Here is an 18,100-nt window from a genome sequence, read left to right as displayed (position 1 = left end):
TACTTTCCAGAATGAATATTTTGTGAAGCGATTATTAACAATTAACTAATGTATGCAACAGTTAATTTAAAAGAAATTTTTTCAATTATGTAAAAAATTCAATTATAGTTAAAACAATAAACATCGATTTTTCTGTATAGGAAGTAAAATAATTAATATTTTTTAAATACAAATAACTCATATAGTAGATAAAAATAAAAATATTAATATTAAAATTTTCTATTTATAATTTTCACAATTAAATTTTGTAATACGATATGATTAACTATGCAGAAATAAATTATGTAATTTCTGTAAAATGATTTTAGAGAAAATTTATATAGAGAGAAATTAAACTCTTTTAGAAAATATATTTGGAAGTACAAATTATTAAATAATTTCCTACTTATTTTTAACAAATAAAATAATTTTACCTCTTAGTATTTCATTATTTTATGCAAAGGCGTAAATTTCTTGAAACTAAATTTGTAAACGAGAAGAATAAAATTTTTATCGATGTTTATCGTTCTAATCTAAAAATGAATTTACTGTAAATAAAAAAAAAGTCTTCACCTTATTTACAAAACAATTTTGTAAATTTGAGCTTATATTTTTTTTTCATTAAAATTAATAATCTATTTTCCTTTCTTTTTTTATATGAAAAAAGCCACAAATCGAAAATATCATTTCCCAAGTATCAACATTTGAATTATTATTGAATATTTATATATTTTAACTCACCAATTCCAAAAATTATTGCATAAAATCGAAAAACTTACAGTTAAATTTCCATCCTTGAAGAATCGCACCTCAGATAAATTTTAATATTCAAGTCGTTTGTTCCCGGGGATGAGAATAATGTGAAAAACTCCAAAATAGCCATTCAATGTAAGAAGAGAGAAAAATGACTTGGATTTTTTGTTTGGTTTTTCGAAACATAATAGAGGCCATCAATGGTAGAATCTGGAAAATAAATAATACAATTATCAAATTATGCAAAAATCATCGCCAAATTACGAGAAAAAATCAAAACATACAGAACAGAAGTAAAAAAAAAATCTGACAAGAAACATAACCTATAATCTAAATCGTAAAGGAATGTGAAGTCGTACGTCTGCAGAAACAATCAAGATGGGGATTTTTATGAAAATACTCACCATTGTTGGAAAAATAGGCCCAAAAATAACAAATGATTCAACAAAAATACAAAATCAAATAACTATTGTCCAAGAGCAGTGAAAATGTAAATACTCTGATTGGCGCAATGTATAAATGGCGCGAATCGCTCTTTACACTTAACTGCCACCTAGCGTCCGTTTATGGAACTAACAATACAGTTGCCTACAATACCGACATTGATTCGCATTCCTATTGGTGTTTGAAATAAGCGCGGAAATTTAAATTACATATAATGAAGAGAATGAAAAGAAAATAAATTTTCTTAATTTTATTACTTAATTTATTTTCGTAATTATTGTTTTTTTAATTTTTTCCTACATTCGTAGATATTACTTTGTATTTTAATTATTGTATTTAAATATCATTCGTAATAATGTAATGAAATATTTAATTATTCCTGTTAAAAATAATTAATTATAAAGAATTGAAAAATATTAAATAACTATTTATTCATATCTAGCAAGTTTTATGTTAATTAGACTCATAATTAATTTTTATTCATTTCTTTTAAAGCCAACGACCACTATGAGTGTGAATTAATAAAGAAAATAAAAATTTTCCGATGTTTATCATTCTAACCTAAAATTTTTTTTTTATTCATCCGTATTTATTCCTCATCAAATTAAAAGGTACTTTTGTCACAAAAAATTATTTCATACTTACAATTTTAATTGAATTTCCTTCCACGGAAACCTCGATCCTCATGACGCGAATTTTTTGTTGCTGGCATCTGAAATTTCGCAGCGAAATTCTGGCCATCAAATGAGGGGATCTGAAAAATAAATGCCAGTTTTCAATTATTATGCATCATTGACAAATTGGGAAAAGAAATAAATACATTTTGATCAGATATTAAGTAACATTTGACAACGAACATAACCTATAATGTTAGTCATAAAGGAATGTGAAATCTCATGACTATAGAAACCATCTGCATGGGAATTTTCTGCAAATACTTACTATTTATGGAAAAATACTGCCAAAAATAACAAGCAACGCCATCACTGAATAATTTGTTCAAAGAAATGTGAGAAAAAAGAAACTTTACTTGACTATAGACGGACAATAATTGCGAAGTAGATTCTACACATCTGACAACTAGCGGCCGTTTATGGAACTAAGAATCTACCAACTCAGATGCCGCCTTCCTATTGGTGTTTCAAATTAGCGCGGAAATTTGAATATTGCAAATACTAATGTAAACTTGAAACGTAACTTTTAATAAATAATAAATAATTAGAAACAAATTTTAAATAATTCTAAACAATTATAAGAAGGCAAACTTAATTTCTTAATGTAATTATTTAATTGCAATCTTTTAATTATTATTTATTTTTTTAATTTTCTAGTTGTTTTTGTACAAATGGGGCCGTTCAAAAAATACGTAAAGCTTTTTTTTTTGGGGGGGGGTCAAGCTATTTGTTATACAGAAAAAATGGCGCTAATGTATACAACATTGCGTTAAATAGGGGGTGGGGGGGTGTCCAAATTTTCGAAAAATAGGGTTTGGAACGGCCCCAATTTAATGTATTGATTTTACTGATTATTTATTAATATTTAATAGATTTATATAAAAATGTAGAGAATTATAACCGAAAAATGTGTTTATTTGTAAATTATAAGAAATAAAAGATGGTTTTTAACTTTATTAACTTTACACGGAAAAAGTGTGTAAATGAGACTATATTTTCACTAAATAATCATCTAAACTATAAGATTACTTACCCGTTTTCCGATTACATTGGAATAAGTATTATTGTCACAAATAATCAGCGATCATTTATAATGTTTGTAATGTTTACGAAGAAGAACAAACTGACGCCATCATCGTTAATGTTGTCCATGAACTAACAATCTAGTGAGTGAACTCAACTTACGATAAAGCAGAAAAATGTAGGTAAGGCAGGAATTGCAGAAGAGAAATAGGTCGGTACTGCAGAAAATATTTAAGATAGTTCCATAAACAACCGATAGTTGTCCGATATTTTTATTGTTGTCAATTGTCAATTGTTGTTTAGGTAAGTAAATTTATTTTCAACAATTAATTTTTATTTACTAACCATTTATTGTCTAATTTTATAAATTCGCATCCTATTCTCACCCTTTTTGCCCTAAAAATATAAACAAAATATGATTTTTAATTTAAAGTTTACAAACTACTTGGATTTTGTAGGACCGGCAAAAAGTTTGGTTATGTTTCTATTTTATTCTAAAATCTTGTTTATTGATTGAAACGATTGAAAGCATTGAAAAACCATTATAAAAATATTATTTATCATTGACAACTTTCTTTTAATTCGTTTACCTTACAAAAATAATTCATTATTCGTTCATATAATATTTTCTCTCTTTAACAGGAAACGTAAATAAATTTTAAAAAGAATGAGTTCTTCAAAGATTCAAAAATTGGATAATGGCCAAACAAATAATCAGAAAGTAACAAATTCCGAGAAGAATAAACAAAAAAGAAAAGTAAAATCAACGAAATTAAACGAAGAATTGGAAAATGAAGTTGTCAATGATAATAATTTATCGCTTGAATCACAAATTTCATCATCGTCAAATGCAATTGCCGAGTCAATTTTACATCTTGAACGTGAACTCTCGGAAAAATTAAGTCAAATTAAATTCAAAGCACCCGTTGATTATATTTATAATCCAATTGAATACGCATACGATGTTCATGCTAATTACGTAAATTCCTATTGTCAAGGAAGAAAAAAAATTCTATACCTCGGAATTAATCCCGGACCATGGGGTATGTCTCAAAATGGTGTTCCTTTCGGTGAAATTTCAATGGTTAAAGATTGGTTGAAATTATCGGGAAAAATTGAAAAACCACCACGTGAACATCCGGAGAGAATAATCAGTGGTTTCAATTGCACTCGAAAAGAAGTCAGTGGCTTGAGATTTTGGGGATTTTTCCGTGAACTCTGCAAAACGACTGATATTTTTTTTCGTCATAGTTATGTTCATAATTATTGTCCTTTGGCATTTATGAATTCGAAAGCGAAGAATATTACGCCTGCCGATTTAAAGGCAGGTGTTTTAAATAAACTATTTTCATTTACAAAACACTGAAATAAAATTTATTTGATTCAAATAACCGATTAATGGACTATTATCAATTAAATATTTAATTGAATCAAATAATATTTATTGAAGTCAAGTAAATGGTTTTTTTTATTTATTTGCTTCAAATACTGATATTAATGGTTCAAATACCATTTAATTGACTCTAATAAATATTTGATTCAAGTATAAATATTTAATTGATAATTAATCGGTTATTTGACTCAAATACATTTTTTTCACTGAAATGAAATTGTTAAATTGTTAACTTTTATTTACATTTAGTAATTAATTTTCTGTTTGCAGGCTGATGAAAAGAAGGAACTCCTTTTAATCTGTGACGAAGTTCTGAAGAAGATTATCAAAGTGCTAAACGTTGAAATTGTCGTTGGAATTGGAAGATTCGCCGAGGAAAGAGTGAAGGATATTTTAAGGGACGAAGTTAATATAAACGTTATTTATATGCCACATCCTAGTCCAAGAGCAGTGAACAACGAGAATTGGCCCGAAAAGGCTAAAATGACACTGGAGAGGAACAAATTATTGGAATATTATTCACAGTAAATCACCGACTGTTTGGATTTTTAAAAAAAGGTTTTCTATTTATTTTTATTTTTATATTTCTATCTTAATTAGAAACTTAAAAAGTATATTTTTTTAAATAATGGAGTGGATGGATTTTGCATTAGAAAGGGCAAAAGAATCCTTTAAAGCAGGCGAAGTTCCTGTCGGTTGTCTTTTTATTTACGAAAACAAAATAATTGCAACTGGTAACAATACTGTTAATGAAACTCGCAATGCAACAAGACACGCCGAATTGAATTGTATTGACCAAGTTTTAAAATTCTCCGATGAAAAACACTTGGATTATAAATCTGTTTTTCAAAATATTGACGTTGTAGTTACAGTTGAACCATGCATAATGTGCGCTGCCGCTTTATACGAACTTAAAGTTCGAAGTATTATTTTTGGTTGTGCTAATGATAGATTTGGTGGTTGTGATAGTGTTTTTAATGTCGAAACGATTTACGGTTCAAAAATAAAAGTTGTTGGTAACGTTAAAGGCGACGAGGCTATGCAACTATTAAAAGACTTTTATAAAGGGGAAAATCCAAATGCACCTGAATCGAAGGTTAAGAAAAGTAAAAAAAACAGTGTTAGAGTAAAACATGTTTAATTAAACAATTTACAATTTTTCATATTAAATTAAAGAACTATAAAATTTTTATTTAATTGCTATTTAATAACTAAAGGAATACTCCTAATTTAATACTGTACCCTTTTTCGATATTAGAAAAAAGAATAAATCTTTTTGATGGAATTTTCTCTCTAGATGGCACAAATCTTTTTCCTGAGTCTATTTTTTTTTAGTTTCGTTTATTTTCAGTTTAGTTACACCAGGTGGGATCGATTTCACACTTTCCTTGATACCATCTTATTAGGAGTTGATTTTTCAGTGAGTAGTCTTTCAAAACCATGTTCTCCGTCTAATTAATCAATTTTTATTAAATTAACAGAATTCGAAAAATTGAGTCTAATGGAAGAAAAAAATTATCAGGAATACTTACAATTGGCGGTGGGAATATTCTCCTGTAATCCATTTTATTATGATGCTCCAAAAAGCTTTGAGACAAAACTCTTCTCCAATCGTCCGTGTAACATTTTCTGCAAATTTGACACTCAATTCGAAAACAATCGTTACAATTGTTACAGATTTCTGGCAGAACGACTAGATTTTTATCGGCAACTTCCATTTCGATTTCGGCTTTTTCTCTGCAATTTGAAAAAATTATATTTATTATATTTCTATAATATTTATTGAAAAAAATAATTTCAATATTTACTTTATTTGCAGTGTATCGCTCCTCGTTCTTCGAGCAACGCCAATCAGTGCAAAGAGATTGAACAAAACCTGTTCGTAGAGTAATTGATTTGGTGGGAAATGTGCTGAAGAAAGATTCGGCGACATATTCGCTTCCATAATGAAAACATTCAAATCTTCATCGAGAGTAAAATCGAATCGCATCAATTCGAAAAAATTTCTACCATCACCAAAACGTTTAGTTGCTTCACGAATCTTCATTTCCTTTTTCAACGCTATTTCTCTAATCGCATCAAAAGCACTGTCCCACATTTTCTGTGGATCCTTTCCCTTCGCCCTTAAATACGCATCAAACGAGTCCTTCATCGAAAATCCTAAATTTTTGTAATAATTCCTCAATGACGGCACATTCCAAATTGGTAAATAATCATCGCCAACGACATATTTATCAATAATCTTCGGATCGAATGGATAATATTCAATGGGACAAAATCGAAATAAAACATCACCTTTGTATCCGTAAATTCGAAGAGGATCAATTGATGTTATTACCGTGTAGATACCAATGTCAAATTTATAACCGTCGACAAGAAATGGTTTATCGATGAATTCCTGAACAAATGATCCCTCTGCCGTTAAATTTAGTTCGTCGATTTTTTTCATTTCTATTCCACGATGATCGTTGGATTTTTGAACGTAGGTTTTCTCCGGATTTTTCTCAATGTGAGCGAGAAGATCTTCACGATTGTCGGGCATTTTAAATGAAACGGGAATAAATTTTCCCTCGGTTGTTGAAAGATCGACTTTATTCGTGATATATCCACATCCTGGAAAATGATTAACTCTTTGATGTGGTTTTAAATTTGTCAAATTTGCCCTTAATGCACTAAATGGATAATCGTGCGCCCATAATAAATCCCAATTTGAAGTTTCTTGTTGCTGAAAACCCAGTCGATCCAAAACGAGGAAAACATGTTTCAAATATCCAATATCTGGAAAATGGTTTTAAAAATTATTTTTTAATTCAAAGAAGAGTATAATAGTAATTACTTACCACTATTGGGAAATTTTGTATGTATTCGAAATGTCGGTCGTTCTTCCTCGAGGAATATTTCCTGAACATGTGGTTCACAAAAATAATTATGATAATTGTGAACTAGAAAATACACTCCGGATAATATAATTGGTGCTAGGAAAACGTAAAGAATTGTTCGAAATAACTTGTTCGTTGTTGTGTTAATTATTTGTTCATTAGTAGAGGAACATTTCTGAAAAAATTTTTTCAAATTTACGAATTTAAGACAAACTTAACTTGTTTTGTTTAAAGAAAACTAAAATAACTTGAATAATTATTTACCCTTTTACTGGTAGATTTTGCTTGAATATTATTCTCCTTTGCCATATTTTTTAGAGACTATTTTTTAATTTTTTATACTGAAAAAAAGTGTCTGTCGTCTGATGGAGCGTCACCGAAAAAAGTACCGTTGCATCTTATCCCCGCCACTTTTCTCACGATCCACGTGGGATAACATTTACTTTCCGTCACATAAAAAACCGGTTTCTTCCCTTAAGAATTTTTTTATTCAATCCAAAGTTATTTTTTTAAAAATCCAGTTATTGTAAAACTATATCAAAAAAGGAAATGAAATTGAAAGAAATGAAAGAAAGAAAAGTATTTTTCTGTAATTATTTTTATTACTTATGTAAATTTACAGTTTTCGTAATAAAATATTTTCTTCGCATTGAATTACATATTATAATAACGTGGAGAAAAAAAGTTACACTAACTTAGAATTTATAGAAATTTTTTGTAACTGATGTAAAAATGTTTATAATTTTTTTTTTTTTCTCTTTCTAAAATCTTTTTTTCCTCATATAATCTTTTTGATTGAAATTAAGTAACGAAAAAATACTCTTATTTTGCTTTCAATTAATTTTTTATAGAAGACACAAAAAAACATCAGTCAAAGTATTCGTAAAGACAAAATATTAAATATTTTAGTGTCAAAAATATACTTAAATATTTATATATAAAAATGTAAAAACAAAAAAAACTTAGTTTTTCTTTCTCTTAAAAAATACTTGCGCATTATCTCACGCTTTTCTATTCACGAATAATAAATTGTACTCGGCGGTCGGTGAAAATGATAAAGTCTTTTTTAGAAAAACAGAGTAAATTTTGTTTACTCAAAATATCGAGATAAATCTTGGAAGAATAAGATTGAAATTCATATCGAAAAGAAATGTTCTATTTTAAACATTGATCGGACTAATAAAATCTAATAAGCTGGAAAAAAAAATTATTCACTCGAGTTTCACATTAATATTTAAAAATTTAAATATTCTACATTTCTAATCGCCAAGATTTAACAACTGTTATTGTTTTTCTTTATGAAAATAATATTATCACTGATTTACATTTTAATATTACGATTTATAATAATAGTTATTTCTCTTGAGGTGAAACGGAGAATTTGTACAGATCATAGCGATAATAAATTTATTCTCTATGTGTCGCTTTTCCATAATTTTATAGTTTTATCATTTTCTAAAGCCGCTGATGCAATAATATTATCTGTTGGATGACATGTTGTGCAGAGAACGACGTCTGAAATTTTAAAGAGTAGATAATTAGACAAATTTAATTATTCCTTATTTTATTATTATAATAAAATAGAATATAAATTCTTTTACAGGGTTGCTCGTATTTTAATAAAAATCCCTGACTTTTGCCTGATTTCCCTAATCTGTGACAACCCTGTTTTAACTATTGAGAAATTCTTTAAAAGCGTGTCAGTGCAATTATAATTATAACTAATGCAAATTACCTGTATGGCCTTGTAATTTTTGGACAATTTCTTTTGTCTGAAGATTCCAAATATATACCATATTATCTTCAGAACCGGAAACAATCCACTGAAAATTATAAATAGTTAATATTGCGAAAGAATTCGAATTCGAAAGAAAAAAAAAACAGTAAAGAAGTCTATTATTAAAAGGCTTCTCTACTTATATTCAAATATCACTTATAAAAAAGTAATTTCTCCATTGAATTGAGATTAAAATTTCCTTTTCCGATTTACAATAAATTATAAAAATTATATTCACCTTTCCTCCAGTGACGGAAAAATTGGCAAATATGCAATACTTTTCATTACGATGACCCGTGTAGGTTTTCAGACATTTTCCTTTACTGTAATCCCATAATTTTAAGGTATTGTCTAGAGTTGCTGCTAGAATGTACTTTCCATTAGGTGAAAATTTGACAAATGACACTGGGGGATTATCGTCATCTATTAAAGTTTTTAAACATTGTCCTGATGCTGTATCCCATATTCGACTGGAATGGAAAATTATCGAAATATTATCTTTTTATTAACTATTTTTTAATTTTCTTAAAGTATACACATACCATAAACCATCGTAACTGCTGGATACAATAAGGGAACCGTCTCTATTAAAATGCACCGCACTAACAGGATCTGAATGTGCCGGTAGGGTTTTTAAACATTTTCCAGTTCTCACGTCCCATATTCTGACGCTTTCGTCAAACTAAAATAATAAATTTTGTTTTATTTTCTTATTGTAATTAAAGTCAGGGTGGTCACAAGTTTCAGTTTATCAATTTCCCTACAAATTTACTGACATTAAAATTATTTTCCCTGACAACATTTTTTTACAGAAAAATATGAAAGTTTACGGAAAATGAGTAAAAAAATTTATGAAATTTAATAATTCACCCTGAAAGTGTTATAATTGTCTAGAGTACCAAATAAATAATCTTACCGAACCGGAAACGATTAAATTTGACTGTGGATTGAAATTACAACAGAAGACATAATTTGTGTGTCCTTTTAATGTCTTCAGGCATTTTCCCTAAAAAAAAAATACCATAGACTCAATTTTTATTTATTTAAATTTTGTTAGTTATTTAAAATATTTGTTTATGCTTATTTACTTACGGAACTCAATTCCCATATTCTCAGTGTTTTGTCATCAGACGCAGATACTAAAAGTCTACTATCGCTGGACCAGGCAACGTCAGATATTCCAAGTTTATGACCCGATATAGTCTTCTCAAATTTACCATCATAAGAACCCCAGATTTTGATTAATTTATCTGCCGCTATTGAAGAAGAATTGATTAGAAAAATAAACAAAAATTCAAGGCTTATTCTAATTAGTAGCTTTCTAACTTACACGAACTTGCTAGCCATTCACCATTCGGACTAAACTTAACAGAAGATACAGCCTTCATATGGCCAGTCATTGTGTATTTTAGTGTATAATTTGGTTTCTGAAATTAATATCAATGAAGCATTAGACAAAAAGTCGAAAACGGAAAGAAAACATTTTGTTTACAAAACGTATTCTTTCTGTAGTCTTTAAATAACTAACTTCTGAACAAGCGTTTAAGAAATCAAAAAGAATAAAAATTATTTTAATATAAAAATCAAAGAGAGTAGGGACACTTTCTTTAATTAATAACTTTTTAATTGCCTTTGTTCTGAATTTTAGAAAACTTACAACTGTAGAACTGCCTTTTGTTCCACTGCTTGGTGCACTAGATGAATTATTAATAGACGTTTGATGTCCGGGAGTTGGTCCTAACGGCACCATTTTTTATCTTTTTATATATTTTAACGAAAAACCTAATAAAATGTTTAAATCCTCGGAGATCTTGTTGCACACCACACAATTTTCGTTATAATTTTAGGTTATGTTTGGAACCGCAATTGTTTGCCGGAGCGTCCTTTGGCGAAATGTCATAAATTGTTGTACCTATAGATGAGACAATTGTTTAGTTTCGTGTTCATACACCAGGGCGGAGTTGTATTCTTTTTCTCATCACGTGTTTATGTGTTTTTTATCCAATGAGACCGAATGGATTAAATGGATTACAAGTGCGCGGGATTTTTAAGGATTTCGATTCTCCGAATTTTTTATCATTTTTCTCTAGGCGATTTTTAATTAAAATGTGGAAATTAAAATTTAAATAAATTTAGAGTTATTCATGTGTGAAAATAAATTGTGTACCATAAATCTCAACCACAAGTTGCACAAACCTTTTGTCACAGCCAGGCTATTATTTATTATTTTTCTCCTTTTTTCTTCAATTATTTTATCGATTTTATCAATTGTTGATAATTATTTTCTTTTGTTTTTTATTCAATTGTATTTGATCCATATGTTTTCGAATAATATGAATATTTTCCTTTTGTCTTAAAGTCTGACAAATTTTTTCGTCTCACAAGATTTTATTTTTTGCACTTTATCTCGTTATACTTACAAAACTATTTATTCATTCTTTTTGTTAATTTTCAGAGGAATTCACTACATTCTGTCTGACGAAGCAGTAAAGTGCAGGGTGTCTGCATTTTTTTTCCTCAAAACGTCAACACGTCAAAAAAATCGAATTTCTAAAACACGGACATTCTAGAGCAGCGACTCTTCAAAACACTGGATTTCCATTTGCAATTTGCCCGGTCGTATGAAATCTCCCAAAAATCAAATCGATCGAATATCCATTACATCGAATTTCAAAACATCGAATGCTCAATACATCGAATTTTCAAAACATCGAATGCTCAATATATCGAATTTTCAAAACGTCGATTGCTCAACACATCGAATTTTCAAAACTTCGAATGTCCATTAGATCGAATTTTTAAAACATCGAATGTTAAATTGATCGAATTTTTAAAACATCGAATGTTAAATTGATCGAATTTTCAAAACTTCGAATGCACATTACATCGAATTTTTAAAACGTCGAATGCTCATTTCATCGAATTTTCAAATCATCGAATGTTCATTTGATCGAATTTTCAAATCTTCGAATGTTCATTTGATCGAATTTTCAAAACGTCGAATGCTCATTTCATCGAATTTTCAAAACTTCGAATGTTCATTAGATCGAATTTTTAAAACTTCGAATGTTAAATTGATCGAATTTTCAAAACTTCGAATGCTCATTTCATCGAATTTTCAAAACATCGAATGCTCATTACATCGAATTTTTAAATCATCGAATGTTAATTTGATCGAATTTTCAAAACGTCGAATGCTCAGTTCATCGAATTTTTAAAACATCGAATGCTCATTTCATCGAATTTTCAAAACTTCGAATGTTGATTTGATCGAATTTTCAAAACTTCGAATGCTTATTACATCGAATTTTCAAAACTCCGAATGCTTATTACATCGAATATTCAAAACGTCGAATCCTCATTAGATCGAATTTTCAAAACTTCGAATGCTTATTTCATCGAATTTTCAAAACGTCGAATGCTCATTTCATCGAATTTTTAAATCATCGAATGTTAATTTGATCGAATTTTTAAAACGTCGAATGTTAATTTGATCGAATTTTCAAAACGTCGAATGCTCATTTCATCGAATTTTCAAAACTTCGAATGTTGATTTGATCGAATTTTCAAAACTTCGAATGCTTATTACATCGAATTTTCAAAACATCGAATGCTCATTTCATCGAATTTTCAAAACGTCGAATGCTCATTAGATCGAATTTTCAAAACTTCGAATGCTTATTTCATCGAATTTTCAAAACGTCGAATGCTCATTTCATCGAATTTCCAGAACTTCGAATGCTCATTTCATCGAATTTCCAAAACTTCGAATGCTTATTTCATCGAATTTTTAAAACATCGAATGTTAATTAGATCGAATTTTTAAAAAGTAGAATGTTCATGTCATCGAATTTTCAAAACTTCGAATGCTCATTTCATCGAATTTCCAAAACTTCGAATGCTCATTACATCGAATTTTCAAAACTTCGAATTCTCATTAGATCGAATTTTCAAAACTTCGAATGCTCATTTTATCGATTTTTCAAAACATCGAATGCTCATTACATCGAATTTTCAAAACTTCGAATGCTCATTAGATCGAATTTTCAAAACATCGAATGCGTATTTCGTCGAATATTCAAAACGTCGAATGTTAATTTGATCGAATTTTTAAAACTTCGAATGTTAATTTGATCGAATTTTTAAAACGTCGAAAGCTCATTTCATCGAATTTTCAAATCTTCGAATGTTCATTTGATCGAATTTTCAAATCTTCGAATGTTCATTTGATCGAATTTTCAAAACGTCGAATGCTCATTAGATCGAATTTTCAAAACTTCGAATGCTCATTTCATCGAATTTTCAAATCTTCGAATGTTCATTTGTTCGAATTTTCAAAACTTCGAATGCTCATTACATCGAATTTTCAAAACTTCGAATGTTAATTTGATAGAATTTTTAAAACTTCGAATGTTAATTTGATCGAATTTTTAAAACTTCGAATGTTCATTTTATCGAAGAGAATTTAACATCTGAGTTTACTATCTATGTAATATGTTCTTCCTAGGGAATTTTGAAAGTGCGCGAGATTTGAAATCGTTATGGTAAGTGACAATTTTTTTTATTGAGTAAAATTTTTTTGTTTGTTTACTAATTACTTGTCAGTAAATGTTTATTTTTTTGTTATATAAGTATCACTATTATTATGATTATTTTAATTTATATTATAGTTTTTATTATAAGGTAATTAAATTAAATTGTGGTTATCTATTACAATCATAGATGGCTCTAGTAATATGAATATGTGTTTTACAAATTTTTATAAATATTAATTTATTTATAGTATAATTATTAATATTGTTATTCTTACTATTGTGTAATTGTGAATTTATTATGTATATTTAATGTAATATTGATTTATTTAGAAGTCAGTAAGATGATCGTTAAAAAAAAGTAGTGAATATTTCTTATTTGTCTAAATATTTCGCTTCTAAATGAAGAGTTCAAGTTTCTTTTATCTATTTATAATGAATGATTGAATGAATGAATGAATGAATTAATTAATGTGCATAAATTAAAATTATTTTCAAATTAAATAAAATATTGTGTATTGTTATTATTTTGTTATTTCTTTATATAGTGAATATTAAATTGCATTACTCTCTACTTTAAATAAGAAATAGATTCTATATGTAAGTAATACTTAAATTTTTATTGTAAATAAATAACAAGATTCCTACAGAAATCCGAAATTAAAATTCCATACCTTTTCCATGATTTATAGGTCAAACTTTTACGACATTCCAGTGCAATTTTAAATATAATTTCATTACTTTTGGGCTCTTCGAAAATAGTTTACTTATTGAATAGCCTCGACTCTTTGATAAAAAATTTAAAATTATCTAATATTATCAAAAATTCAAATATCCGAATTGCTTAAAATTCAACATTTTTTCCTCTTTTTTTATGGGATTTAGCTTCATTATTTTTGGGCTCTTCGAAAACAGTTTACTTATTAAATAGTCTTGACTTATTATTATTATTATTATTATTATTATTATTATTATTATTATTATTATTATTATAAATTCGAAATAAAGTCACATTTTATATTAAACAAAATTATATTTTTATTTATAATTGTAGAACTACATACATTTTATTTTATAATCGTAAATAAATCTTTGAAACATTAAAAGTTGTTATACTTTTTTTATAAAATTTACATTACTATAAAAGTTTAGTGTGAGTGACTGAAGAAAACGGTGATTTTTAGGAATTTTTTTCAGGGAAATTATTGCATCTAATTTTTTATACAGTTTTGTACATGTATACATATTGTATAAATAGTCAACATTTTGTAATTTTTTCAAAGAAAAATATTCTTTTTTAATTAAGAGTTATTCGCTATATAAAAAAAAATCCAGTTTTCCCACTGCGCTGCAGTGATTGCGGCCTTCTCAGTAACCTAAATAAAAAAAACCAAAAAGATTATTAAACTAGAAGATATTTGCCGTACAATGACTCTCGGATGTCAAAAAATATTGAATTGCAACAAAATGGTGGAGTTTTGAAAAAGCTTTTCATTTTCGCCAAAAAAGTCCGATGGTTTTTGGCATTCCAAAATTTTATTTTTCATCCAATCAAAAAAGTTGGAGCCTCATTGTACGGCAAATATCTTCTAGTTTAATAATCTTTTTGGTTTTTTTTATTTAGGTTACTGAGAAGGCCGCAATCACTGCAGCGCAGTGGGAAAACTGGATTTTTTTTTATATAGCGAATAACTCTTAATTAAAAAAGAATATTTTTCTTTGAAAAAATTACAAAATGTTGACTATTTATACAATATGTATACATGTACAAAACTGTATAAAAAATTAGATGCAATAATTTCCCTGAAAAAAATTCCTAAAAATCACCGTTTTCTTCAGTCACTCACACTAAACTTTTATAGTAATGTAAATTTTATAAAAAAAGTATAACAACTTTTAATGTTTCAAAGATTTATTTACGATTATAAAATAAAATGTATGTAGTTCTACAATTATAAATAAAAATATAATTTTGTTTAATATAAAATGTGACTTTATTTCGAATTTATAATAATAATAATAATAATAATAATAATAATAATAATAAGTCAAGACTATTTAATAAGTAAACTGTTTTCGAAGAGCCCAAAAATAATGAAGCTAAATCCCATAAAAAAAGAGGAAAAAATGTTGAATTTTAAGCAATTCGGATATTTGAATTTTTGATAATATTAGATAATTTTAAATTTTTTATCAAAGAGTCGAGGCTATTCAATAAGTAAACTATTTTCGAAGAGCCCAAAAGTAATGAAATTATATTTAAAATTGCACTGGAATGTCGTAAAAGTTTGACCTATAAATCATGGAAAAGGTATGGAATTTTAATTTCGGATTTCTGTAGGAATCTTGTTATTTATTTACAATAAAAATTTAAGTATTACTTACATATAGAATCTATTTCTTATTTAAAGTAGAGAGTAATGCAATTTAATATTCACTATATAAAGAAATAACAAAATAATAACAATACACAATATTTTATTTAATTTGAAAATAATTTTAATTTATGCACATTAATTAATTCATTCATTCATTCATTCAATCATTCATTATAAATAGATAAAAGAAACTTGAACTCTTCATTTAGAAGCGAAATATTTAGACAAATAAGAAATATTCACTACTTTTTTTTAACGATCATCTTACTGACTTCTAAATAAATCAATATTACATTAAATATACATAATAAATTCACAATTACACAATAGTAAGAATAACAATATTAATAATTATACTATAAATAAATTAATATTTATAAAAATTTGTAAAACACATATTCATATTACTAGAGCCATCTATGATTGTAATAGATAACCACAATTTAATTTAATTACCTTATAATAAAAACTATAATATAAATTAAAATAATCATAATAATAGTGATACTTATATAACAAAAAAATAAACATTTACTGACAAGTAATTAGTAAACAAACAAAAAAATTTTACTCAATAAAAAAAATTGTCACTTACCATAACGATTTCAAATCTCGCGCACTTTCAAAATTCCCTAGGAAGAACATATTACATAGATAGTAAACTCAGATGTTAAATTCTCTTCGATAAAATGAACATTCGAAGTTTTAAAAATTCGATCAAATTAACATTCGAAGTTTTAAAAATTCTATCAAATTAACATTCGAAGTTTTGAAAATTCGATGTAATGAGCATTCGAAGTTTTGAAAATTCGAACAAATGAACATTCGAAGATTTGAAAATTCGATGAAATGAGCATTCGAAGTTTTGAAAATTCGATCTAATGAGCATTCGACGTTTTGAAAATTCGATCAAATGAACATTCGAAGATTTGAAAATTCGATCAAATGAACATTCGAAGATTTGAAAATTCGATGAAATGAGCTTTCGACGTTTTAAAAATTCGATCAAATTAACATTCGAAGTTTTAAAAATTCGATCAAATTAACATTCGACGTTTTGAATATTCGACGAAATACGCATTCGATGTTTTGAAAATTCGATCTAATGAGCATTCGAAGTTTTGAAAATTCGATGTAATGAGCATTCGATGTTTTGAAAAATCGATAAAATGAGCATTCGAAGTTTTGAAAATTCGATCTAATGAGAATTCGAAGTTTTGAAAATTCGATGTAATGAGCATTCGAAGTTTTGGAAATTCGATGAAATGAGCATTCGAAGTTTTGAAAATTCGATGACATGAACATTCTACTTTTTAAAAATTCGATCTAATTAACATTCGATGTTTTAAAAATTCGATGAAATAAGCATTCGAAGTTTTGGAAATTCGATGAAATGAGCATTCGAAGTTCTGGAAATTCGATGAAATGAGCATTCGACGTTTTGAAAATTCGATGAAATAAGCATTCGAAGTTTTGAAAATTCGATCTAATGAGCATTCGACGTTTTGAAAATTCGATGAAATGAGCATTCGATGTTTTGAAAATTCGATGTAATAAGCATTCGAAGTTTTGAAAATTCGATCAAATCAACATTCGAAGTTTTGAAAATTCGATGAAATGAGCATTCGACGTTTTGAAAATTCGATCAAATTAACATTCGACGTTTTAAAAATTCGATCAAATTAACATTCGATGATTTAAAAATTCGATGAAATGAGCATTCGACGTTTTGAAAATTCGATGAAATAAGCATTCGAAGTTTTGAAAATTCGATCTAATGAGGATTCGACGTTTTGAAAATTCGATGTAATAAGCATTCGGAGTTTTGAAAATTCGATGTAATAAGCATTCGAAGTTTTGAAAATTCGATCAAATCAACATTCGAAGTTTTGAAAATTCGATGAAATGAGCATTCGATGTTTTAAAAATTCGATGAACTGAGCATTCGACGTTTTGAAAATTCGATCAAATTAACATTCGATGATTTAAAAATTCGATGTAATGAGCATTCGATGTTTTGAAAATTCGATGAAATGAGCATTCGAAGTTTTGAAAATTCGATCAATTTAACATTCGAAGTTTTAAAAATTCGATCTAATGAACATTCGAAGTTTTGAAAATTCGATGAAATGAGCATTCGACGTTTTGAAAATTCGATCAAATGAACATTCGAAGATTTGAAAATTCGATCAAATGAACATTCGATGATTTGAAAATTCGATGAAATGAGCATTCGACGTTTTAAAAATTCGATGTAATGTGCATTCG

The 18,100-nt window shown here is 27.5% G+C and overlaps 4 protein-coding genes and 1 long non-coding RNA gene across 5 annotated transcripts in view; 2 read left to right on the top strand and 3 right to left on the bottom strand.

Moving 5' to 3' along the window:
• Positions 1–1,930, bottom strand: part of LOC122511625 — a 37,845-nt gene extending 35,915 nt beyond the window's left edge. Inside the window, exons 1-2 of the long non-coding RNA XR_006302537.1 lie at positions 1,822–1,930; positions 759–942 (exon numbers count right to left, since the gene is read on the bottom strand). This is a non-coding gene — a long non-coding RNA (uncharacterized LOC122511625). The remainder of the gene's footprint in view (positions 1–758; positions 943–1,821) is intronic.
• A 1,192-nt stretch (positions 1,931–3,122) lies between these two features.
• LOC122511623 (single-strand selective monofunctional uracil DNA glycosylase) lies at positions 3,123–4,794 on the top strand. The gene is made up of 3 exons (XM_043626996.1): positions 3,123–3,176; positions 3,516–4,197; positions 4,537–4,794. The coding sequence occupies exons 2-3, from the start codon at positions 3,541–3,543 to the stop codon at positions 4,792–4,794; spliced, it is 915 nt and encodes a 304-aa protein (XP_043482931.1). The 5' UTR covers positions 3,123–3,176; positions 3,516–3,540.
• Positions 4,795–4,894: 100 nt separating this feature from the next.
• Positions 4,895–5,551, top strand: LOC122511624 (tRNA-specific adenosine deaminase 2). The gene has a single exon (XM_043626997.1). The coding sequence runs from the start codon at positions 4,895–4,897 to the stop codon at positions 5,405–5,407; it is 513 nt and encodes a 170-aa protein (XP_043482932.1). The 3' UTR covers positions 5,408–5,551.
• On the bottom strand, positions 5,388–7,568 carry LOC122511622 (probable tubulin polyglutamylase ttll-15). Its single transcript, XM_043626995.1, has 5 exons — positions 7,410–7,568; positions 7,107–7,320; positions 6,075–7,044; positions 5,799–6,003; positions 5,388–5,717 (listed from the first exon to the last, which is right to left on the bottom strand). Exons 1-5 carry the CDS (start codon positions 7,452–7,454, stop codon positions 5,619–5,621), a joined length of 1,533 nt encoding a protein of 510 aa, XP_043482930.1. The 5' UTR covers positions 7,455–7,568; the 3' UTR covers positions 5,388–5,618.
• Positions 7,569–7,907: 339 nt separating this feature from the next.
• On the bottom strand, positions 7,908–11,440 carry LOC122511641 (protein will die slowly). The gene is made up of 9 exons (XM_043627017.1): positions 11,119–11,440; positions 10,580–10,834; positions 10,253–10,349; positions 10,015–10,178; positions 9,839–9,928; positions 9,465–9,604; positions 9,161–9,392; positions 8,881–8,968; positions 7,908–8,660 (listed from the first exon to the last, which is right to left on the bottom strand). Exons 2-9 carry the CDS (start codon positions 10,670–10,672, stop codon positions 8,560–8,562), a joined length of 1,005 nt encoding a protein of 334 aa, XP_043482952.1. The 5' UTR covers positions 10,673–10,834; positions 11,119–11,440; the 3' UTR covers positions 7,908–8,559.
• Positions 11,441–18,100: the final 6,660 nt, after the last annotated feature.

Source organism: Leptopilina heterotoma, unplaced genomic scaffold, assembly GCF_015476425.1.
Source record: "Leptopilina heterotoma isolate Lh14 unplaced genomic scaffold, ASM1547642v1 Lhet_88, whole genome shotgun sequence".
In the NCBI taxonomy this organism is placed as follows: Eukaryota; Metazoa; Arthropoda; class Insecta; order Hymenoptera; family Figitidae; genus Leptopilina; species Leptopilina heterotoma.
The sequence above is the reverse complement of the archived record's forward strand: the minus strand, read 5'-3'. Positions and strand labels throughout refer to the sequence as shown.